Source organism: Convolutriloba macropyga, chromosome 6 (assembly GCF_964194025.1).
Source record: "Convolutriloba macropyga chromosome 6, txConMacr16.3, whole genome shotgun sequence".
In the NCBI taxonomy this organism is placed as follows: domain Eukaryota; kingdom Metazoa; phylum Xenacoelomorpha; order Acoela; family Convolutidae; genus Convolutriloba; species Convolutriloba macropyga.
The window spans coordinates 24,748,728-24,774,206 of record NC_134473.1 but is presented as its reverse complement, the minus strand read 5'-3'; the positions used below and the strand labels follow the sequence as shown (position 1 = coordinate 24,774,206).

General features: G+C 37.2%; 1 protein-coding gene across 3 annotated transcripts in view; it reads left to right on the top strand.

Annotated features, from left to right (window-relative positions):
- The window catches only part of LOC142341590 (dynein beta chain, ciliary-like), a 56,242-nt gene that overhangs the window by 21,989 nt on the left and 8,774 nt on the right, over nucleotides 1–25,479 (top strand). For 2 of the 3 annotated variants that reach the window (XM_075392641.1, XM_075392640.1), the window contains 12 exons: nucleotides 326–1,276; nucleotides 4,576–4,832; nucleotides 5,135–5,792; nucleotides 5,981–9,136; nucleotides 9,509–9,697; nucleotides 10,245–10,500; nucleotides 11,024–11,390; nucleotides 11,782–11,897; nucleotides 15,172–15,312; nucleotides 16,027–16,230; nucleotides 19,064–19,299; nucleotides 19,680–19,910. In XM_075392641.1, coding sequence (XP_075248756.1) covers nucleotides 326–1,276; nucleotides 4,576–4,832; nucleotides 5,135–5,792; nucleotides 5,981–9,136; nucleotides 9,509–9,697; nucleotides 10,245–10,500; nucleotides 11,024–11,390; nucleotides 11,782–11,897; nucleotides 15,172–15,312; nucleotides 16,027–16,230; nucleotides 19,064–19,299; nucleotides 19,680–19,895 — 6,747 coding nt within the window. In that variant the 3' untranslated portion in view covers nucleotides 19,896–19,910. Of the gene's footprint in view, nucleotides 1–325; nucleotides 1,277–4,575; nucleotides 4,833–5,134; nucleotides 5,793–5,980; nucleotides 9,137–9,508; nucleotides 9,698–10,244; nucleotides 10,501–11,023; nucleotides 11,391–11,781; nucleotides 11,898–15,171; nucleotides 15,313–16,026; nucleotides 16,231–19,063; nucleotides 19,300–19,679; nucleotides 19,911–25,479 lie in introns of those variants that run through there. The other variant, XM_075392642.1, reaches the window with a different exon arrangement.

Genomic DNA, 25,479 nt, shown 5'->3' with positions numbered 1-25,479 from the left:
ATTGTTTGGAAAATCAGTCGCAATTGTTGGTTCATGTCGCAACGTATCTCGAGTAATAATATTAATATAATTTAAAGACAACGCCGTTCATCAATATAATATTCGGCTTTGGAATTGATTTGCGCTTCCTAATTTAATGTGAAAAATTTTGAAGGCAGATTTTAAATATAAAATGTTAAACTTGTTGAACCAGCAACGACCGCTTTAATCTACTATAATCAACCATGATGTCTTCAATTATTTTGTCTCGTTTTTTATCTTGTGTCAAGATATGGGCAGAATGCTTTTCCGAATCAAATCGTGCAACTCAAATTTATCTTTTCAGGTGCTTTCCGTGATCGCTGTCCAAGTCAAGTCAGTCTTAGACGCCATAAAGGACAAGAAGGACATGTTCGACTTCATGGGCGAGGGTCTCATTAAACTAAAACCCACAGTCGGAATGTGGATCACAATGAATCCAGGTTATGCTGGTCGAGCCGAGTTGCCCGAGAACTTGAAAGCCCTGTTTCGACCATGTGCCATGGTGGTTCCTGATTTTGCCCTGATTTCCGAAATCATGTTGGTTGCTGAAGCCTTCACTGAGGCGAAGCTGTTAGCGCGTCGATTCATTACCTTGTACACGTTGTGTAAGGAGTTGTTGTCCAAACAAGATCACTACGATTGGGGTCTTCGGGCTATCAAATCTGTGTTGGTCGTTGCTGGTTCCTTGCGACGAGGTGATCCGAACCGACCTGAAGACCAGGTGTTGATGAGAGCCCTTCGTGATTTCAACGTACCCAAAATTGTAACTGATGACATGCCCGTATTTCTGGGCTTGATTGGTGACCTCTTCCCGGCAATGAATGTGCCGCGTAAGCGAGATGAAGAGTTTGAAAAGATTATCAAAAAGACAGCCACTGATTTGAAATTACAGACCGAAGATAGCTTTGTTTTGAAAGTTGTACAGTTGCAAGAACTGATTGAGGTCCGTCACTCAGTGTTCGTGCTAGGTAACGCAGGAACCGGAAAATCTGAGGTCCTACGTTGTCTGCACAACGTCTACAAGAGCCAGAAGAAGAAGGCTGTGTTCGTCGATTTAAACCCCAAAGCGGTGACAAACGACGAGTTGTTCGGAATCATCAATCCAGCTACTCGAGAATGGAAAGACGGGTTGTTCTCGGTAATCATGAGAGACATGGCGAATATTGCGGGTGATGCACCCAAGTGGATTGTATTGGATGGAGATATTGATCCAATGTGGATTGAATCGCTCAACACTGTCATGGATGATAATAAGGTACATTATAATCATTAGTAAAACATTCGCATGCAGTTTTTGTGCCTCCTATTGATGTTGCCTAAATTCGTAATGAGTGTTTCAAAACGGCGCAGAAAGATGTGCTTTTTTGGTTTATCATTATATGTTTTATTCCGTTTAGCTTGATCAAAATAACACCAATAATTATTTGTTCTCAAATGAAGTTTGTAGCAATTACATTAGTCCTGTGGTCTTTTTTAAGCAATATTTAGCTTGACCGATTTTTCTTCTGACCCTTTTAACGTTTCTTCCTCAAGAGGGGGATAAACAGGTAACAAACTGAGGGCATTAAGTTCTCTTAGATAACCCAGGGTACTAAGACGTTGAGGTAGAGAGCTGAATTTGAAAGATTGAACTTAAAGTCTCAAAGAGGTAAAAGTGTAATTTTTTGTCCTGAACTTAGTGTCCTAATTTAGAACACTAAGTTTAGGGCAAAAATAGACTTAGTTAGAAATCTAATTATTGACACTTGAATCAAACCGCTATAAATAATCGGATGTTTCGCTATCGGAGACGGAATCATTTGGTTTATTTCAACTCCCGTATATTTTTAGAAACAAAACTTTTCTTTCACTAATCTTCAAAATTGTACTCTTAGATTCAATTTCAAATGAAATTCAACACTTTTGTATCCTCTGGCTGTCTAAATACGTTAGAAGAAAGTCTTAGTCCCCCTCGGGCATCGTGGCCAGCACTCGGTCGCAAGCGCCCTCGTGTCAAGGAAATTAAGTCCCTCGGGCGACAAAGATAGTGTTCTAAAATATACTGTTTTAGAGACATAAGTTTATGTCGTGAAGGGTGGCTCTTAGAGTTTAACCCCACACTTAACTATCCCCCCAAAAAAACTTCATCTTGCCCCAACTTAACCCCCCCCCCCCAAACTTTAACACGCCCCAACTTTACCCCCCCCCCCCCCCCCCTCCACAATCCCCACCTCTGCACATTGTTCCATCCATAACCCAGCGCGCTCCCCCACTTGACCGTGCCCCCCCCCGCGCGCTCATCCCACGCCCCATTTTTCAGACTCAGTTGCAGTATAAACTTCTCAGTTTGTTTTTGTCGGTCTTCTTTTACAGGTTTTCTAGATTATACAGCTATCTCGGGCTGAGATTTGAGTTTGGTTCTTTCTTCAGGTTAAGTGTTTTTTTATCTCATCATAAGTCTCTCCCGAATTGTCAAGATGCTTGCTATTTTCTTTCGCTAAAGTTGGGTGACAGACCGTGTTCGGTGCGTAATCTAAGCGGGATCTCAACGTATCAAGTGGTCAAATTTTAAATAAACGTACATTTTGAATGTTGTTAGTAGGTGATTGGACCTTTCTGCATCAACACTGTTGCTCTATTCATTTTCTCTATTCATTTTGTTCTACGCATAATTATTGACTTTGAATAGCAGATAAAGTTTTTGGTTGTTTGAATTTTTCTCGTAACAAAGTTGATGATCTGATTTAATGTTGTAGCTGTTTAATTGCTCTCAAACGAAGTTTGTAGCAATTATATTAGTCCTGTCGGTCTTTTTTTCATGCGATTTTTCGCTTGACCGATTTTTCGTCTGACGCTTTTGAATTTTCATCCTCAAAAACGGGATAAACAGGTAGCGCTCAGCGGGCATTAAGTGCTCTTAGAGCCTTTCAGCTCTGTTTCAGCTCAATCTGTTTTAAAGACTTATACTTATGTTGTGAAGGGCGGTTCTTAGAGGTTGACGGCACCCCCACTGTTGACCCCCCATTATTACACCCACCCCCCACCGCGCTGTTGCCCCACCCCACTGTTGCCCACCCCCTCCCCATCAGACCCCCGGTGTACACCCCCGCCTCCCGTGGCTATTGACGAACAACCGATCGCTAAAAACACGCAATTTTATACTAATTTTCACACATTTTTCCAAGTTTTTGGAAAATCTTTGTCATTTTTTGTGTTTTTCCAGACCTAGGTGTCAAGAAACCTCCTCTAGGGTTTTATATTAGGTTACTGCATAGTTTCTAGTGCTAGGGGAATGGTTTCAACATTTTAACATCACGAATTTTAGCCTTTTTTGACAAAACGTGCAGATTTTTCCAATTTGTTTGACATTTATTTTTTTTATCCACTTCTTTGCGGACGCAGGGGCCAGAAAATGTCCTTAAGGGTTTGATAATAAGTTACTGAAACAATTTTATTTGCCATGGAATAGCTTTCAATTTTTTAATATGACAAATTTTTTCATTTTTTAAAATAAAATTTGCATTTTTTTCAAGTTTTTGTTGGTTTTTGGGTATCTCCAGCCTCAAGACTCGAGAAACCTCCTCTAGGGTTCAAAATTAGGTATTGTATAACTTCTAAATCTAATGAATTGTTTCTCCAGATTTCAACACCACGAATTTCTGAATTTTTTTTTGACAAAACTTGCAATTTTTAAAATTTTCTTAAACATTTATTGTCAGTTTAATGGCTTCAAGAAAAACTGTCGCATAGTTTCTAGATTCATGGAATTGTTATCAATCTTTTAATGACTCCAGCTTTAGCACTTTTTTGATAAATTTTAATTTTTTTTTAGCTTTCGAAAAATTATTATCATGTCCAAGTTTTTCATTTTTTTTGAATTTTTGATTTTTTCTCCTCTGATGTTTAGTAATAAGCTGCTGCATAGTTTCTAGATTTAATGGATTGGCTATTAATATTTTAATGAGTCGAGTTTGAGCAATTCTTTTGATAATTTTTTTTTCTGTTTTTAAAAATTTTTTATCATGTTCCAAGATAATGGATCTTTTTGAGCCAGTAAAACTAATTAAAGGTTGAAATAATGATACTGGATAGTCTCGTGAGACAATGAAATGGTTTTAAAGATTTTAATGTCTTGAATTTTAGCAAGATTTTGTTTAAAATTGCGATTGTTTTCACAATTTTTGAGTGTTTTTGTCCTTTTCTGAGTTTAACTATCATTACTGGCCAACGAAGTTTTTCAAGTCTTGCAGATGGGTTACTTGACATAACAGGAGATAAAAAATAGTTTCGAACATTTTCACTGAAAAATCTGGAAGCTTTTCTTTTAAACTTTGCAATATTTTGCAAAATTTTTATATATGTTTTCTATTTGATTTGTTTACTAACAAAGCTAGAAAACAAAAAGTTGAAGAGTCGAATCAAGCTAGCGCTAGGTTCAATAAACCGTGGCTAGCTACTGACGAAGCCAACCGCTCGCTGGTCGTTTGAGAGCAATTCGCCCCCCGACGTTAGTCGGTTATGTTTATAATTTTGATTTAATTGTTTTTAAGTGTGTTATATGTATATTTTGTTTAGGTGTTGACTTTGGCTTCAAATGAAAGAATCCCATTGAACCCGACTATGCGACTCATGTTCGAGATTGCCCACTTGAAGACAGCCACTCCGGCTACTGTCTCGCGTGCAGGTATCTTGTACGTGAACCCGCAAGATCTCGGCTGGAACCCTATGGTGCAGAGCTGGATCGACACCCGAGAGATCCAAACTGAAAGGGCCAACTTGACTATTCTGTTTGACAAATACATTCCACCATGCTTGGAGACTATGCGTACCAGGTTGGACAAATTAAGTTATAAGGTTGCATATTTTTAGTAAAAAGACTGCGAATTTGTATTCTTTGCAGCTATTACCATTTTGCTTCGGGTCTTTTATCTTTTCATTATTTATTGTCGATAAAATTACTTACAATTTCAAAACCTTTGATTTATCGAAATCAGAATTAAGCTAAAGTTTTTCAAGAGTAAAATTCTATTCTTGTACGCATGAGTTTGTTTCGTTTTTGATATTTTGACGTTGTGGTGTTTTAGGAGCTGTTTTCTCTATAAAAACAAGATTTATATTAAATGTTTTTGTTCAGATTTAAGAAGATCACGCCAATCACTGAGGCGTCTCACATCATGATGTTGTGTTATCTTCTCGAAGCTATGTTGACGCCCCAGAACACGCCACCCGATTGCCCGAAAGACCAATACGAACTCTACTTTGTGTTCTGCTGCGTGTGGGCTTTCGGAGCTTGCATGTTCCAAGACCAGCTGGTCGACTACCGTGTCGAGTTCACGAAATGGTGGCAGAATGACTTCAAAACTATCAAGTTCCCGTCACAAGGCACCGTTTTTGACTACTTCATTGACACTGAAACTAAGAAATTCGAACCATGGACCAAGCTACTGGAGAAGTTTGAGTACGATCCAGATCTTCCGTTGTCGGCTATGCTGGTCAACACGAGTGAAACTGTCAGAATTAGGTACTTCATGGACATATTCATAGACAAACGGAAACCCATTATGCTTGTGGGTAACGCTGGTTCGGGTAAAACTGTCTTGATCAATAACAAACTAAACAGTTTGAGCTCTGACCAGTATGTGATCGCAAACGCGCCTTTCAACTTCTACACAACTTCGGAGATGTTGCAGAGAGTGTTGGAGAAGCCTCTGGAGAAAAAAGCGGGTAGGAACTACGGACCTCCTGGAACTAAGAAACTGATCTACTTCATTGACGATATGAACATGCCAGAGGTGAGTCATTCCTTCGTCAAATCTCAGCTGACACGTTTAAACGTCTCTGTGTTATATAACACAGAAATGATAGATTTGACTGTAGTAATGCAAAAAGTTGGAAACTCAAAATTTGAGGCACTGGCTAATTTTTCTCCTCTTTTGTAAATTCAAGCATCTACTCTTTATCCAAAATTTTGTGCGTTTAGGTGGACAAGTACTTCACCGTGCAACCGCACACTCTATTGCGTCAACACATGGACTACCAGCATTGGTACGACAGAGTCAAACTCTCCCTCAAAGACATCAACAACGTTCAATACGTCTCATGCATGAACCCAACTGCGGGAAGCTTCACTATCAACCCCCGATTGCAGCGTCACTTCTCGGTGTTCGCTATCAGCTTCCCCAACAATGAAGCTATCGTCACAATCTACAACAGCGTTCTCAGTCAACATCTGCAGATGTTCAGCTTCCAACCTCCTATTCAAAAACTGTCCTCCAATGTGGTCAACGCAACATTGGCGTTCCATCAGAGAATTGCACAGGTGTTCTTGCCAACGGCAATCAGGTTTCATTACAACTTCAATCTTCGAGATCTCACCAATGTCTTCCAAGGTCTCCTGTTTTCGACACCCGAATGCGTCAAGACCCCGATGGATTTCTGTCGCCTGTGGATTCACGAATGTCGCCGGGTCTACCGCGACAAACTCATCGACGCCCCTGACATGGAAAACTATGACAAAGTTGAGGTCGATATGGTCCAGAAAGGCTGGGAAGAGTTGAACCTCGACGAGGCGATGCACTCTCCTGTATTGTACACTCATTTCTCACAGGGAATGGGTGACCCGAAATATCTACCTCTAACGGAATGGTCTCAACTGAACAAACTTTTGGTCGAAGCTTTGGAAGGTTACAATGAAATGAACGCTCAAATGAACTTAGTCTTGTTTGAGGACGCGATGTCTCACGTTGCAAGAATCAATCGAATCTTGGAAGCTCCTCGAGGAAACGCTCTTCTGGTGGGTGTCGGAGGATCTGGAAAACAGAGTTTGGCTCGCCTGTCAGCTTTTATCAGCTCGCTTGAAGTGTTTCAAGTTACTCTGAGGAAAGGGTACAGCGTGACTGATCTCAAAACTGACCTGGCCGCTTTGTACATAAAAGCAGGTGTGAAGAACGTTGGAACCGTATTCCTGATGACGGACTCTCAAGTCGCTGACGAGCGGTTCCTCGTATTGATCAATGACTTGTTGGCTTCCGGAGAAATTCCTGAGATCCTGCCTGACGATGAGGTCGAGAACGTGATTGGAGCAATGCGACCCGAAGTGAAAGGTATGGGTATGGAAGATTCCCGAGAAAATTGCTGGAAATTCTTCATTGACAAGGTCAGACGAAACCTCAAATTGGTACTTTGCTTCTCGCCTGTTGGTGCGACTATCCGAATTCGTGCTCGAAGGTTCCCTGCCATTGTTAATTGCACATCAATTGATTGGTTCCACGAATGGCCGAAGGAGGCGTTAGTTAGCGTCAGTATGCGATTCCTGTCGGAGGTAGAGTTGCTTGGACCTGATTTGCGTGAATCAATTGCCGAGTTCATGAGTTATGTGCATATTAGCGTCAACGATATGTCGCAAGTTTATCTGCAGAACGAACGGAGGTATTATTACACGACTCCCAAGAGTTTTCTGGAACTGATCATGTTGTACCGAAACCTGCTCGGAAAACAACACAAGGAACTGCTGGCTAAAATGGAACGTCTTGAGAATGGTCTGCAAAAACTGCAAAGTACTTCGTCTCAAGTGGACGACTTGAAAGAGAAACTGAAATCGCAGGAAGTAGAGTTAGCTCAGAAGAACGAAGATGCTGATAAACTTATTGAGGTTGTTGGGAAAGAAACTGAGATCGTTAATGCTGAAAAGGAAAAGGCTGCTGAAGAAGAAGCGAAAGTCACTGTCATTAAGAGAGAAGTATCAATCAAGCAATCTTCGTGCGAGGAAGACTTGCAAAAGGCGGAACCTGCATTGCAAGCAGCCCAGGAAGCCTTGAACACGCTGGACAAAAACAACTTGACAGAGCTGAAATCTTTTGGTTCACCACCTGCGGCTGTCGTAAATGTGACTGCTGGTGTGATGGTTCTGTACTTTGGGGGTGCTGCTGGAAAGGTTCCAAAAGACAGGTCCTGGAAAGCTGCCAAGACTATGATGGGCAACGTGGGTGAATTTTTGAACAATTTGATCACATTCGATAAAGATCACATCCACGCCAATGCTGTCAAAGCTATGGATGAATATATGAAAAATCCCGAGTTTGACCCAGAGTTCATCAAAGCCAAATCCTCAGCTGCCGCTGGATTGTGTTCATGGGCTATCAACATTATCCGGTACTTCGAAGTCTACTGCGAGGTTGAGCCGAAGAGATTGGCTCTTGAAGCCGCTAACAAGGATCTCGCAAGTGCCCAAGCTAAGCTTGATATCGTTCAAGCCAAAATTGCGGAATTGGATGCGAATTTGGGTAAACTGACGGCAGAGTTTGAAGCTGCTACTGCTGCTAAATTGAAGTGTCAGCAAGAAGCGGAAGCTACTGAGAATACAATTAAGTTGGCTAACAGACTTGTTGGTGGTCTCGCATCTGAAAATGTACGTTGGGCGGAATCGGTCAAGAAGTTCAAACAGGAGGAAGTTACTCTCCCTGGTGATGTACTGCTGATCTCTGCATTCATCTCATACGTGGGAGGGTTCACGAAGAGATACAGGCTGGACCTCACCGACAATCTGTGGCGTGACAAGCTGAAGAACCTGAAAACTCCAATTCCGACGACAGAGAACTTGGACCCGCTCGCTATGGTAACAGACAATGCTCAAATTGCAGCCTGGAACAACGAAGGACTTCCGAGTGATCGAATGTCTACCGAGAACGCGACCATTTTGACAAGTTGCGAACGTTGGCCCTTGATGATTGATCCTCAATTGCAAGGTATCAAGTGGATCAAAACTAAATACGGGGAAAACTTGACAGTAATCAGGCTGGGTCAGAAAGGTTATCTGGATACCATGGAAAGAGCCCTGGCTAATGGCGAGACAGTTCTAGTCGAGAATTTGGGAGAAGAAATTGAAGCGGTGTTGGATCCAATCCTTGGTCGAAACACCATCAAAAAGGGAACGGCGATAAAGCTGGGAGACAAAGAGATTGAGTATAATCAATCGTTCAGACTGATTTTGCACACTAAGCTTGCGAATCCGCATTACAAACCCGAGATCCAAGCCCAGGCTACTTTGATCAACTTCACTGTAACGAGAGATGGTTTGGAGGATCAGTTGCTTGCCGATGTCGTGAGTGCTGAAAGACCCGATCTGGAGGAGCTGAGGGTCAGTTTTAAGACTTTTTTTAAAAATCTTAATTGTAAACACACGCGTGGGATGCAAAGCAAAATTTCTGCCCAGAGAAAGGATTCTGGATCAGATTTGTCCGTACACATTATCACATTCGATCTAATCCCGAATCCTTCCTCTGGGTGAATCCCGAATACATCTCACGCGTGTCGTGAGTTCTATACATTAAAAAACCGCAGGTTTTTTTTTATGATACGTCAATACGTCATTTTTTCTACAATTTTTCCATTTACAATATTTGATAAGGAATGTTAAGACGCCAATTCAGTTCTATGAACAGCTTAATTCTTTTCACCCAATAATCGAATAATCGAGTTTTGTTCTGGTATTAACTAGTGGATATTTCAGTTGGACCTGACTAAGAAACAGAACGAATTCACGATCACTCTGAAACAGCTAGAAGACAATCTGCTGGCGAGACTGTCGGCTGCAGGAGGCAACTTCCTAGGGGACACAGCTCTGGTGGAGAATCTGGAGACCACAAAGAGAACTGCAAGCGAGATCGAAGTTCAAGTGGCCGAAGCTAAAGTTACTGAAGTGAGCGCGAGTTACGTTTATTTATTTCGTAGCTTTTTCGTGGATTCAGAATTAGATTCAAGATGAATTTACAGTTTTAGTATTATATTGCAATGTGTTATCAACATATATTATAGTCTGTTTGATTTCCTTTTTTGGTTGCTATAGTTGCGACTTCTTGGCAATTGTTTTTAGGAAAGAGTGAATTCTATAGTTTTGTCGGGTTGCTTAATGATCTTCATCATCATAATTAATTCCTGTCTTGGTTTCCCAATGTCATTGGGAACACGGTGTATGAATAACAAAAAAAAAGAATTTTTAAACTAACGAGGCTTTGTATGCTTTCAAAAATTGCTCTAAATTGTACCACCTTTCACTGCTTTCTGTGTAAAAATTTCGTGAGAAAACTTCTGTTCAAGCAATCTTCACTTCTGTTGTATAGTATTTTAACAGAAATTGGTCTCAAAATAAAGATTTGTTGTGCATGAATTCAATGTGCTTCTTAATGGAAACCTGCAATTAAAAATATTTGGGTCATGTATGGTATCCACTTTTTTCTCCTTTCAAGGTCAAAATCAACGAAGCTCGTGAACTCTACCGACCAGCGGCGAATCGAGCCTCGATCTTGTATTTCATCCTGAACGAGATGGACAAGATCAACCCAATCTATCAGTTCTCATTGAAGGCATTTAACTCTGTGTTCAGAGTGGCCATCGAGAGAGCTGCCCCGCCTGAGAGCGAGGATGAGAACGAGAGAATCAAACAGAGAGTGAGGAACTTGATTGACCAGATCACGTATCAAGTCTATATCTACACCACTAGAGGTATGTGCTCTTTGCAAGATTTAAATCATCTTGCAAGATTCTTGTGAGGAATTTTGAATCCACATTGCAAAACGCGTGCAAGATTTTAGATCCATCTTGGAGAAATCTGTAAAAATTTGACTCCATGTAGCAATTTTTACAAGATTTTGAATCCATACTGCAAGATTTTTACGAGATTTTTAATCCATCTCAAAAGATTTCGAAGATTTTTCTCGCGGATACTTTTTGGATTGTCAAGCTGAAATAGTTAATCAACTGTCTAGTGTTTTACTATTATATTCTTACTCGCCATGCTTCTTAACACAATATTAATGTTATACGTGTTTCACGAAAAGAAATCTATTGAAGTTAATGTGTGCGCGCAATTTACTGTATATCGAAACAATTACTTTTGACGGCGATTATAATGAAGATTTATGGGATCCATGGTTCTTAAGTTTTGATTTTAGCAGTCCAGTCGAAAGGTTATTTTTTGTTTAACTTTTTCAACCCCACGTTTATTGCGTTTTGTTTCTCATTTCAGGTCTCTTTGAGAAGGACAAGTTGATCTTCACAACCCAAGTTGCATTCCAAATCCTTCTGAACGCAAAGGAGATCCAAGCTGCAGAGCTGGACTTTCTCCTTCGATTCCCACTCACTCCAAACGCCACCTCCCCCGTTGACTTCCTCAACAACAACTCCTGGGGAGCTATCAAGTCCCTGTCCGCCATGGAGGAGTTCAAGAACCTTGACAAGGATCTGGAAGGGTCTGCTAAGCGGTGGAAGAAGTTTGTTGAATCGGAAGCTATTGAGAAGGAGAAATTCCCTCAAGAGTGGAAGAACAAGACTTCCTTACAGAGGCTGTGCATGCTGAGAGCTTTGAGACCTGACAGGATGACTTATGCTGTGACGTAAGTGGTGATTATTGTAAAATGACGGGCGCCTTAGGGATGTAGGAACTGCACGACCATTTTAAGTGATCTAAGGTCTAAACTTTATACTTATTTGCTTTTTAAATTAATGAGATGTATTGATATTTTCACGACTATTGATTGACTATCAAATCGTACACGTATCGTAACGAAACTTATTCGTGATCGAAAAGTTGTTAAAAAGGAGCTCCCCTTCAAAATTTTAGAAGCATTCCGGATTAACAGATACGCACCTGACGTTTTTATCCGAAATTTTTTAGACTAGAGTCTGCTAAGAGCATTCTTACAAACTTGGTTTTTTTGTTCAGTGTCTAGTGTTTTGATTACACCAAAGTTGATCTCTTAGTGCTGATATCTCTTTTGTTTGCAGCATGTTTATTGAGGAACGATTGGGTAAGAAGTACACAGAGAACAGAGCGATTCCCTTCGCAGAGTCATACAAGGAGAGCGGACCAGCCATCCCTGTATTCTTCATCCTCTCACCAGGTAACACTTACCACCCATCCCTTTTTCTTTTTGTTCCAACTTTTTTCAAGATGGGGGAATATATTTGCGAGGCTGCTTTTTTCTACAGTCAAATTTTCACTTTTTGTTTACGCACCGTAGAAAAAAAGAAAAACATCATTTTTGTAGCTCTCAGGATCTAGTTTTGATTTATATGAAATTTCAAAAATTTGAAAAAGGGGGTCGCTTAAATTTCGGAGGAAAAAATTGAAAAGGAAAAAAACATTGCTCGGTGGGTTTGGGGCGTGGGGTGAGGGAACGGGGGACAGATCGCAGTTGAAATTTAAGATAAAAACGTACGAAAAAATTTGCAGTGATTTTAGTTAGGATAAATAGAGATTTTTAACCGGTATTTCTTCTCAGTTTCAAGACTAAAAAATTAACAACTTAAACTATTTGACCGAAAATTTCCAAAAAAAATCAATTAGTTTGTTTCTTTTTCTCAAAATTTTGTTAAAAATCTTTTTAACCGTCTCTATGTATTCTTCTGCATACAACAAAGTAAACGGATCATTTCTGTTCCCTAACAAAAAAATTTATGGGAAATCGAGGACTTGAAATTTAGAGCTCTCACAAATTGTAAGAAAAACGTAACTAATATAAAAAAGTTTACGAATATAAAAAACAAAGAGTAGAAAAATTGTATTCTTTTCTAAATCGTGAGTTTTTTGCAAATAAATTTTCTTATTTCAAAGAACCAACCTATTCAGTATTTTCAAACATTGGAAACAGAGTAAAAACAGTTTCATGAAGTGAATAGCAAATCAACTAAAATTATTACTGAAAAGTAAAGATAGAAATCTTTACAGATAGAAAGTAAAGATAGAAATCTTTAAAGATAGAAATCTTTTCTTATATCTTTTTTGTTTGTTTTTTCAATATTGTCAGAGCAGAGCGTTCCTCCTCTAGTATAGTTAAATAAAAAACGAGGGTTAGAGTTTATCAATTGCCAGGCTGAAAAATTTATTACCAATCTTCATTATTCTTTTGAAAATTATAAGAACAATTTTTTTCACTTCTTCTGTATTATGAAAATGATCTTCGAAATGTTATTGCTTCCAGTTTTTGGGTTTTTTGGAAAGTGTGCTTTTGAAAGAACGAAAAGTATTTTTCTTCTTTCATTTACATGAAAATTACTGAATTTTTTTTCTTTGAAACTACTCTTACTTTATTTAGTTAAAATGCCAAATTGTGAACTAAACTGATATCCAAAGGACCTCAAAGCTACTAATTGAGCGCCCTTAAGAACAGCGTTCAACTATCCTTTTCATGTAGACACAAAGTTAGAGCGCAAAAAGTGAATTTTTGAAAAAAGAAATTAAATATTTATTGCTAAAAACTGCTTTAATTATTTATAAAAAGAAAATTGTTTTTTATTTTAGCTGGTAACAAATTTGCGAGATTAAACTAAATGAATAGGCCGTTTATGCTCATCAAACATCAAAAATAATAAATTAGTTCGAAAACGTTCAAATTTTTCATTTCTAATTATTGTCTATTTTTTCCATTACCAATTTTTTTTGGCAGCAAGATTTGTTTTTGTTTATTTGTGCGTGTATATGTGTGCGTTCACGCGCGCTTTTGTGGAAATGCGGATTATTGGACGTGTACGGAATATGTGTATGAGAGAGAGAGAGAGATAGAGTGTATTATTGTGAGAAAGTTAGTTACATAAATTTATTCTCAAATAGAGGCAGAGTGCAAAAATTGTCTTAAACCATGAGTTAATACTTTAAAATTGCTAGCAATTGCGGCCCTAAATATCCGAACACCTAAGCCGCATATTTTCAGAAATCAATGGTAACACGTCTGCGGGATTTTGAAGAAGCAATTGTTCCATTATGCTCATGAAAAATCAAAAATGACAACATTCTTTAAAAACTCCACAAGAATCATTTCAAGTTTAAGTGTCAATATTGTATTTACCGATATAACTGCTTTGAGAGGGCCTCACCGTATCTTTTTTCCTAAAATTCTCGTAATTCAAATTTACGGTGATGAACTTTAAGTAAAGATCAGATGACACAAATAAATATTATTTTTTTTTGTGTCAGTGTTTGTGTATGTGTGCTTTATATGCATAGTTCTCTTTTGTGGATGTATGTATGTGTGTGCTTGTGTGAGTGTGTTCGATGTGTATGGTTTGTTGATTTACAAAAAGAGAGAGAAGGAGCTAGTCTGGTATAGTTTTTTCTATTTAATATTAGGTACATTTACAGACAGATTGCAAAAACTGTCAGCATTAATTAAAAATTAGAAAAATTGTCAACTATTTACTACAAATTGTGACGTTAAATAAATAAAAAACATGATACTGTTTGTTTTAATATCTTTTTGTCGACACATGCGAGATTTTAAAAACTAATTATCTTATTATGCTCAGGAAATATCAAAGTGACAAAGTTATTTGCGAATAACCTGGAAAAAATTACATTTCGATGTTTACTGTCAAAATTTTTTTCCTATAGTTGCCTCAAAAGTCCAGGCAAAAAGTGGCTTTCTTTTAGTAGAAGAAGGAAAGCCTGAAATGAATAGCGACGAACCTTAAGTTTTGACCAATTGTAAAAAGACTATTTTGAACAGTTTTTTGGTTTGGTGGCTTTTGTGTAGTATGTGTGGTGTGCTGTGTGTTCCAATTTGTACTACCTTTCTTTATCTAGAATATGGCGAAGAGTCTTGCTTTTTGTTTGTCGAGTTAAGAAGCGTATTTTTTTGTTCAAACAGTACAAGTAATTTTCTTCAATGGATTTATATTGCTTTTTGATGCTGCCAACATTTTCTCTGACAAAATTAAATTTTTTTAAAACCAACTCGGGTATGTTGGAACATTCTTTGCTACGCAGAGACTCACACGAGCCGTCTTATTTTTTTAAATTAATGATACTTATGCAAACAATTCAAAACTTTTTCTTTTCTTTTTGATTCGTCAACAAGCTAATGTGAGCGAGACACTTGAGAGCATCGGCCCAATAGTGCTCTCCCGGAGTCAAATATTGATAATGTGTTTGTACAAGTAGTTTTGAAGATGCTGAATAACTGCTGGAAACTATTTATTCTTGTTATTATTTAATGAAAATAAATTAGGTCATTGTCAATTTTATCAACTCTTATATAGAACTATTTCTGTTCTAAGAGATAAAAACGTTCAACGAAGACAAATTTGGCGAAATAACCAAGTGTCCATCTAATTAACAAGTTTTCAATTATTCTGTGGGATGACGTGAATTGGTTATTTTCCTTTCTCGTTTTTAATCAGGTGTGGATCCACTGGTGGATGTGGAGGCTCTTGGAAAGAAGATTGGCTTCACTTTCGACTCAAAGAACTTCCACAATGTCTCTCTCGGCCAAGGTCAAGAGATCGTGGCTGAGAATGCGATCGAACTTGCGTCCAAAGAAGGTCATTAAATTTCTCTATTCGGGTCATATAGGGCGAATCCTGTTATACGTTTTTTCGTCTGCTTAATATTTTTATATCAGTTTTGCATTTCTTTATTTCGTTGCCCCTGATTGGAGAATTGAGAATTTGAGGGAGGTCTACCTCGGCGCAATTGAGCAGAAAAAATGGGCCATTTCTGTATTGAACTCAGTATCGCTGAACTTGCAAACCTTTTGTGCTAACATTTACACCAATTGTATTTAAGCCATCGAACTTGGGTACAATTTATGCTCCATTTCCCGTTCTTTTTGTGTTCCTCAAGGCCTCATTTCTCTAGCCAAGTTAGTATTGAACAAGTATTTTTTAAAAAACTCTAAGCTAAGTTGAGCTTATATCGTGGAGAATTTACATTTGGGGTGTCCTTTCAATTCTCTAACAATTCAATTTCTAACAATTCTAACTTTCAATTGAATTTCATGAGTTTTTATCCCATTTTAATCGCATGTGGTACGCAGACTTCCCGGCCCCTGGAAGGAGAAGTTGTTTCACAAAAAATATTTGCTGAAGTTTCATATATCTTGTGATCAAATTCTAAAGAGACGAAAAGTCAGATCGCTTCAAAAAATTATAATTTAAACCTAAGTTTAATCAAAAAGTTTAAGCCAAGCTAAAGTTGACAACGGCGCAATTCCACTTTTTGTTTGAAAAAGTGTCAAACTTACTGATTGTGTTTAGGTCACTGGGTGATTCTGCAGAACGTGCACTTGGTTGCAAAGTGGCTGCCGACTCTTGAGAAGAAGATGGAGGAGGCGAGTGCGAGTGCACACGAGGCATACAGGATATACATCTCTGCTGAGCCTGCCCCCTCCCCTGAGTCACACATCCTACCTCAGGGCATCCTTGAGAACAGCATCAAGATCACCAATGAACCACCCACTGGTGAGATAAAATTTACAATAATAGATGGAAAGGTCTGGAATAAATTGAGATTATCCAAAACAGAAACAATGGTCTCGCAATATTTTTTGGATCAAGTTTTATGCTCTTAGCTGTGATTATGCTTTTTTTTCAAAACAGCGATTTTCTACATTTGAGAAAACATATGCGTTTTATGTTTACGTCAACTTTTTGAGATCCGCTTTTTTGTTTGCAGCTTTGTTGGGTGAATGACTGAAAAAAGCTAACTTTCCATCGAATGCAGTCGGAAAGCTCATAATTTTTCTCACACGAAGTCTAACTCTTTGGATAATTGATTAGTAGCCGCACAGCGATAGCTGGGGCTATTAATGGCCTTCTCTTGGTTTTTTTTACGACTCGAAGAGGAGTATTGGTTTTCTTAAGGTTTTTTATACCGGAAGTTAAGCACTATTCGATCAGACGCTGTTTTAACCTAAAAGCGAAATTGAGAAAAATTGCCATGTGAACTAATTTTTTCTGAGCGAGAGAAGTTTTTTGATCATGCGCTGCGTTTAGTGAATGACTGTTTGACTTTGAAAAGTAGTTTTTGACTAAATGGTACATGTAGATAACCGTTTTTAGCCGTTTTTTCGTCTAAGCGGCCGTTTTTTGCTTGTAATTTGGTTTTTTGGTAGAAATATTTTTTGTTCGATGCTATATTGAAATTTAAACCTCGGAAATTGATGCCACAGTGTTTTGCAGAGCCTGAAAATGCGTTTCAAGTTCAAAATTGGCACATTATTCTTGATTTTTGAGCTAATTTTTGTCTTTTTTTCTATTAATTTCTTTATATTTGTATTTTTCAGCCGTCTTTTTGTCAAAAATCAGTTATTATGGCAACTCCCCTTTGATAACTCATATACTCAACGCCTCTTTTTACCTCAATGTAATTTCGTTTTATAAAATTGTGCATATGCTAATCCAATTTTGGTAGTATTTTTTTCCAATTTTTGTCGGTTTTTTGTTTGTATTTCGGTTTTAATTACTAGAAATAGTCTTTTGTGAAACATGCGGTTTTTTGAACTCGTTAAAAAAATTCAATCAATTTTTGGCGTTAAGTTTTTGAAAAACTGTTAAAATTATTTTCATAAATGCTGTCTTAAAAGTTTTTTGACCATTTTTTTTGCAAAAGTTTCAATGTTTTGTTTGTTTGAATTTATCCTTTTCTTTTTGCTCTGTTCAGAAAAATAGATATTTGTCTCGGATGACGCGTTGTCTTTTCTATGTCTCGACTGCTGAACAATGAAATGTATTCGTTCTTCTTGATTTTTTAATTTTATTTTAAACTTTAAAAAATCAAGAATTAGTCTTGTCACAGTGTTCCTTACCTTGTGTCCATATTCTTCACCTTCTAGTTTGTATCATCAGCTTTTTCCTGGCACTTACACTTTTTTTCGTTTTATTGATTTTTTCAGTTGTTAGAAAATTGAATGATTTCAGCTTTTTATTTGATTTTCGCCATTTCTTTGGTTTGCGATTGGTTTCATTCAACTTAAGGCAGTTCTGAGAGTTTGCTATAAAACTTTTTGCCAACATTTCCATTTAGTATTTTTCTTTAGCAATTTTCTTCCGGCCTTGGTATTGTTTTTAAACGACTTTTTGCCTTTGAATATTATTCTGTTGCTCATCTTTTCTATGATTAATTTAGTTTTTGACTAAGTATGAAATCATATCGAGCATATATAAAACAAGGAAGAAACATGTGTTGTTTTTGTCCTAGTAGCAGTGATTAGAATCCTTTTTGTAGTGGTTTCCAGTTTCATAAATTTGAGCATACTTTTAAAAACTTAACTTAGTTTATAAGATCATTGTCTGCCGTTTGCTTTCGCAATCTTTTTGAGATTAGAATCATGAATTATTTGAGGGCAATTGATAGCTCCGTCAGCTTTTTCATCTAATCAATATTTTCACCTTCTTAATTATTTCTGACTTTTTTAACGTTACCAAACGTTTTCAAAAAGTTTTGCTGCATTTTGTTTCTCTTGGTGACAGTGGTTAACATTTCACCAATTTTTAGATCCGACCTGGGGAGGTAATGAGTTTAATGGTTTAAAACAAAAGATAATGGCTTCAGTTGCATTTACAGTCTTTTTGTTAAGTTTTTTCGCTTCGAGTCGCTTCCAGAATTCTTCCGGCTATATTTTTTTCTTCGTCGCGATTTTTGTTACGACCATATGACGTCACAACCACTTCAAATCTGCTTTTTGTTCATTCGTTCATGCAATTTCAACTGAAATGCGTGCGTGACGTCATTTGTTGCTCTTAGTGGAGCGAGTTTTTTGTTCATTCGCGTGATTAAATTTTTGGTCTCACTTTACTTACCTCACTCTCAAAAAGGACTCCCTCACTTTGAAATTGACTTTTTTTAATTTAGTTCAAAGAGATAAGGTCAAATGGGTGTGTGTCACTCCAAATGAAGAGGTTATTAGAGAGCAGCTAATAGAGGCAGCAAAAATTTATGCAGATTTTTAATCAAAATATAGCATATCAGCCTTCAATGAAAAGACGATTTTTTTGGTCTGTCTTTTTTGCTGGTTTTTTGAGACTGCAGATCTACGAAGCTATTGCAGCTATTTTCTGGCAATCTGCCAGCTATGTTAGTTAAATTTGATTTTTTGAATCGCTTTCAAACCTCTCGACTACTTCAATTTCTTGGGAACATTTTTGGACAATTCAAAAACGACGGAAAACGTTCTACCGCGGCAATTTTTTCCATTTATAGTTCAAACAAATTTTGCTCAGCTGACTGCAGTATTCTTTTTGTTTGATCATCATTTTCTTTGGATTCTTGTTAAAATTTAGTATATTTTTGCAGGCATGTTTGCCAATTTGCACAAAGCACTGGACAACTTTGACCAGGACACTTTGGAGATGTGCTCGAAGGAGGCAGAGTTCAAGAGCATCCTCTTCTCCCTCTGCTACTTCCACGCAGTTATCGCAGAGAGGAGGAAGTTTGGGCCACAGGGCTGGAACAGAGGCTACCCATTCAACACCGGAGATCTCAAAATCAGCGCCATGGTCTTGTACAACTACCTCGAGAACAATGCTAAGGTACTCATTGTTTTTCTGTTGAAATTTGTTTGTATTGCTAATAGGCAACTACTTTGAAATCAATTTACGTTGATATTTTCTTTACTGATCAGCTAAATGTTCATTTTCAAACGATTTGTGTAAAAATCAAAATACTGAGTTGATACAGAAACCTTCACTGTGAATCTGTTATAAACTCGAGAAAAATGCTGGGGTACTTATTGTTTTTCTGTTGAAAATTTGTTGTATTGCTAATAGGCTTTAATTTTTATGTTTTTTCTCCCATTTGTCGTGAATTTGAAATCAAATTCTGTCACTATTTTCTTTACTGGTGAACTGAGTTTTTTTCAAACAGTTTGTGTACAAAAATTCTGATACAGGGGGTGTTGTTTGATGCGTAGGTTCCGTGGGAGGACTTGAGGTACCTGTTTGGGGAGATCATGTACGGAGGACACATCACTGATGATTGGGACAGACGTCTCTGTAGGACATTCCTGGAGGAATTCATGGGTCCAGATCAGGTACCAGTTAACTTCCCTTTAATTCTTGTCATTTCACCTGTTCAGATGCACAACATGGTTGTTTTCATGTGGATATTTTGTTGTTTTTCGTGCTAGTCTGTCTGTAAATGATTGTGTGATTGCGTGAAATTGATCAAATATATTGCTTTTGAAATTCGGAGATCATGATATTCATCTTAACTTTTTACTTAATTAAATTGCCTGCCGTTATCCTAATTCGCAACAAAACCTTGTAATTGGACTTTGCGCTTAATTTCTTTTTTTAAAATAACAGGGAGGCTCGGTAATGTGCGTTCGCACATTAAGTTCCGACCCCGCTCATCTACATTTATCACTTAATTGTCTACCAAATGAGGAAGAGACAAAAAAATAACATATCAACATATCGTTCAACAAACTACTAAAAGAATAAAACAATCTACTCTAGAGGGCCTATGAGACCTGTGGCTACCATAATATGACTACCAGAAAAGACGGCAATAAAAATCAAATAGTTACAAATATTAATTACCACCAAAACTCCTTGTCCATTTCTTGAAAACCACTAATAAGCAAATCAAAATGCAATAAAAAGCAATAAAAATCTTCGTTTGCACTTTTTGCAGGTGACAATATTTGTAAGTCACACGAGCCGTCTTATTTTTTTAAATTAATGATACTTATGCAAACAATTCAAAACTTTTTCTTTTCTTTTTGATTCGTCAACAAGCTAATGTGAGCGAGACACTTGAGAGCATCGGCCCAATAGTGCTCTCCCGGAGTCAAATATTGATAATGTGTTTGTACAAGTAGTTTTGAAGATGCTGAATAACTGCTGGAAACTATTTATTCTTGTTATTATTTAATGAAAATAAATTAGGTCATTGTCAATTTTATCAACTCTTATATAGAACTATTTCTGTTCTAAGAGATAAAAACGTTCAACGAAGACAAATTTGGCGAAATAACCAAGTGTCCATCTAATTAACAAGTTTTCAATTATTCTGTGGGATGACGTGAATTGGTTATTTTCCTTTCTCGTTTTTAATCAGGTGTGGATCCACTGGTGGATGTGGAGGCTCTTGGAAAGAAGATTGGCTTCACTTTCGACTCAAAGAACTTCCACAATGTCTCTCTCGGCCAAGGTCAAGAGATCGTGGCTGAGAATGCGATCGAACTTGCGTCCAAAGAAGGTCATTAAATTTCTCTATTCGGGTCATATAGGGCGAATCCTGTTATACGTTTTTTCGTCTGCTTAATATTTTTATATCAGTTTTGCATTTCTTTATTTCGTTGCCCCTGATTGGAGAATTGAGAATTTGAGGGAGGTCTACCTCGGCGCAATTGAGCAGAAAAAATGGGCCATTTCTGTATTGAACTCAGTATCGCTGAACTTGCAAACCTTTTGTGCTAACATTTACACCAATTGTATTTAAGCCATCGAACTTGGGTACAATTTATGCTCCATTTCCCGTTCTTTTTGTGTTCCTCAAGGCCTCATTTCTCTAGCCAAGTTAGTATTGAACAAGTATTTTTTAAAAAACTCTAAGCTAAGTTGAGCTTATATCGTGGAGAATTTACATTTGGGGTGTCCTTTCAATTCTCTAACAATTCAATTTCTAACAATTCTAACTTTCAATTGAATTTCATGAGTTTTTATCCCATTTTAATCGCATGTGGTACGCAGACTTCCCGGCCCCTGGAAGGAGAAGTTGTTTCACAAAAAATATTTGCTGAAGTTTCATATATCTTGTGATCAAATTCTAAAGAGACGAAAAGTCAGATCGCTTCAAAAAATTATAATTTAAACCTAAGTTTAATCAAAAAGTTTAAGCCAAGCTAAAGTTGACAACGGCGCAATTCCACTTTTTGTTTGAAAAAGTGTCAAACTTACTGATTGTGTTTAGGTCACTGGGTGATTCTGCAGAACGTGCACTTGGTTGCAAAGTGGCTGCCGACTCTTGAGAAGAAGATGGAGGAGGCGAGTGCGAGTGCACACGAGGCATACAGGATATACATCTCTGCTGAGCCTGCCCCCTCCCCTGAGTCACACATCCTACCTCAGGGCATCCTTGAGAACAGCATCAAGATCACCAATGAACCACCCACTGGTGAGATAAAATTTACAATAATAGATGGAAAGGTCTGGAATAAATTGAGATTATCCAAAACAGAAACAATGGTCTCGCAATATTTTTTGGATCAAGTTTTATGCTCTTAGCTGTGATTATGCTTTTTTTTCAAAACAGCGATTTTCTACATTTGAGAAAACATATGCGTTTTATGTTTACGTCAACTTTTTGAGATCCGCTTTTTTGTTTGCAGCTTTGTTGGGTGAATGACTGAAAAAAGCTAACTTTCCATCGAATGCAGTCGGAAAGCTCATAATTTTTCTCACACGAAGTCTAACTCTTTGGATAATTGATTAGTAGCCGCACAGCGATAGCTGGGGCTATTAATGGCCTTCTCTTGGTTTTTTTTACGACTCGAAGAGGAGTATTGGTTTTCTTAAGGTTTTTTATACCGGAAGTTAAGCACTATTCGATCAGACGCTGTTTTAACCTAAAAGCGAAATTGAGAAAAATTGCCATGTGAACTAATTTTTTCTGAGCGAGAGAAGTTTTTTGATCATGCGCTGCGTTTAGTGAATGACTGTTTGACTTTGAAAAGTAGTTTTTGACTAAATGGTACATGTAGATAACCGTTTTTAGCCGTTTTTTCGTCTAAGCGGCCGTTTTTTGCTTGTAATTTGGTTTTTTGGTAGAAATATTTTTTGTTCGATGCTATATTGAAATTTAAACCTCGGAAATTGATGCCACAGTGTTTTGCAGAGCCTGAAAATGCGTTTCAAGTTCAAAATTGGCACATTATTCTTGATTTTTGAGCTAATTTTTGTCTTTTTTTCTATTAATTTCTTTATATTTGTATTTTTCAGCCGTCTTTTTGTCAAAAATCAGTTATTATGGCAACTCCCCTTTGATAACTCATATACTCAACGCCTCTTTTTACCTCAATGTAATTTCGTTTTATAAAATTGTGCATATGCTAATCCAATTTTGGTAGTATTTTTTTCCAATTTTTGTCGGTTTTTTGTTTGTATTTCGGTTTTAATTACTAGAAATAGTCTTTTGTGAAACATGCGGTTTTTTGAACTCGTTAAAAAAATTCAATCAATTTTTGGCGTTAAGTTTTTGAAAAACTGTTAAAATTATTTTCATAAATGCTGTCTTAAAAGTTTTTTGACCATTTTTTTTGCAAAAGTTTCAATGTTTTGTTTGTTTGAATTTATCCTTTTCTTTTTGCTCTGTTCAGAAAAATAGATATTTGTCTCGGATGACGCGTTGTCTTTTCTATGTCTCGACTGCTGAACAATGAAATGTATTCGTTCTTCTTGATTTTTTAATTTTATTTTAAACTTTAAAAAATCAAGAATTAGTCTTGTCACAGTGTTCCTTACCTTGTGTCCATATTCTTCACCTTCTAGTTTGTATCATCAGCTTTTTCCTGGCACCTACACTTTTTTTCGTTTTATTGATTTTTTCAGTTGTTAGAAAATTGAATGATTTCAGCTTTTTATTTGATTTTCGCCATTTCTTTGGTTTGCGATTGGTTTCATTCAACTTAAGGCAGTTCTGAGAGTTTGCTATAAAACTTTTTGCCAACATTTCCATTTAGTATTTTTCTTTAGCAATTTTCTTCCGGCCTTGGTATTGTTTTTAAACGACTTTTTGCCTTTGAATATTATTCTGTTGCTCATCTTTTCTATGATTAATTTAGTTTTTGACTAAGTATGAAATCATATCGAGCATATATAAAACAAGGAAGAAACATGTGTTGTTTTTGTCCTAGTAGCAGTGATTAGAATCCTTTTTGTAGTGGTTTCCAGTTTCATAAATTTGAGCATACTTTTAAAAACTTAACTTAGTTTATAAGATCATTGTCTGCCGTTTGCTTTCGCAATCTTTTTGAGATTAGAATCATGAATTATTTGAGGGCAATTGATAGCTCCGTCAGCTTTTTCATCTAATCAATATTTTCACCTTCTTAATTATTTCTGACTTTTTTAACGTTACCAAACGTTTTCAAAAAGTTTTGCTGCATTTTGTTTCTCTTGGTGACAGTGGTTAACATTTCACCAATTTTTAGATCCGACCTGGGGAGGTAATGAGTTTAATGGTTTAAAACAAAAGATAATGGCTTCAGTTGCATTTACAGTCTTTTTGTTAAGTTTTTTCGCTTCGAGTCGCTTCCAGAATTCTTCCGGCTATATTTTTTTCTTCGTCGCGATTTTTGTTACGACCATATGACGTCACAACCACTTCAAATCTGCTTTTTGTTCATTCGTTCATGCAATTTCAACTGAAATGCGTGCGTGACGTCATTTGTTGCTCTTAGTGGAGCGAGTTTTTTGTTCATTCGCGTGATTAAATTTTTGGTCTCACTTTACTTACCTCACTCTCAAAAAGGACTCCCTCACTTTGAAATTGACTTTTTTTAATTTAGTTCAAAGAGATAAGGTCAAATGGGTGTGTGTCACTCCAAATGAAGAGGTTATTAGAGAGCAGCTAATAGAGGCAGCAAAAATTTATGCAGATTTTTAATCAAAATATAGCATATCAGCCTTCAATGAAAAGACGATTTTTTTGGTCTGTCTTTTTTGCTGGTTTTTTGAGACTGCAGATCTACGAAGCTATTGCAGCTATTTTCTGGCAATCTGCCAGCTATGTTAGTTAAATTTGATTTTTTGAATCGCTTTCAAACCTCTCGACTACTTCAATTTCTTGGGAACATTTTTGGACAATTCAAAAACGACGGAAAACGTTCTACCGCGGCAATTTTTTCCATTTATAGTTCAAACAAATTTTGCTCAGCTGACTGCAGTATTCTTTTTGTTTGATCATCATTTTCTTTGGATTCTTGTTAAAATTTAGTATATTTTTGCAGGCATGTTTGCCAATTTGCACAAAGCACTGGACAACTTTGACCAGGACACTTTGGAGATGTGCTCGAAGGAGGCAGAGTTCAAGAGCATCCTCTTCTCCCTCTGCTACTTCCACGCAGTTATCGCAGAGAGGAGGAAGTTTGGGCCACAGGGCTGGAACAGAGGCTACCCATTCAACACCGGAGATCTCAAAATCAGCGCCATGGTCTTGTACAACTACCTCGAGAACAATGCTAAGGTACTCATTGTTTTTCTGTTGAAATTTGTTTGTATTGCTAATAGGCAACTACTTTGAAATCAATTTACGTTGATATTTTCTTTACTGATCAGCTAAATGTTCATTTTCAAACGATTTGTGTAAAAATCAAAATACTGAGTTGATACAGAAACCTTCACTGTGAATCTGTTATAAACTCGAGAAAAATGCTGGGGTACTTATTGTTTTTCTGTTGAAAATTTGTTGTATTGCTAATAGGCTTTAATTTTTATGTTTTTTCTCCCATTTGTCGTGAATTTGAAATCAAATTCTGTCACTATTTTCTTTACTGGTGAACTGAGTTTTTTTCAAACAGTTTGTGTACAAAAATTCTGATACAGGGGGTGTTGTTTGATGCGTAGGTTCCGTGGGAGGACTTGAGGTACCTGTTTGGGGAGATCATGTACGGAGGACACATCACTGATGATTGGGACAGACGTCTCTGTAGGACATTCCTGGAGGAATTCATGGGTCCAGATCAGGTACCAGTTAACTTCCCTTTA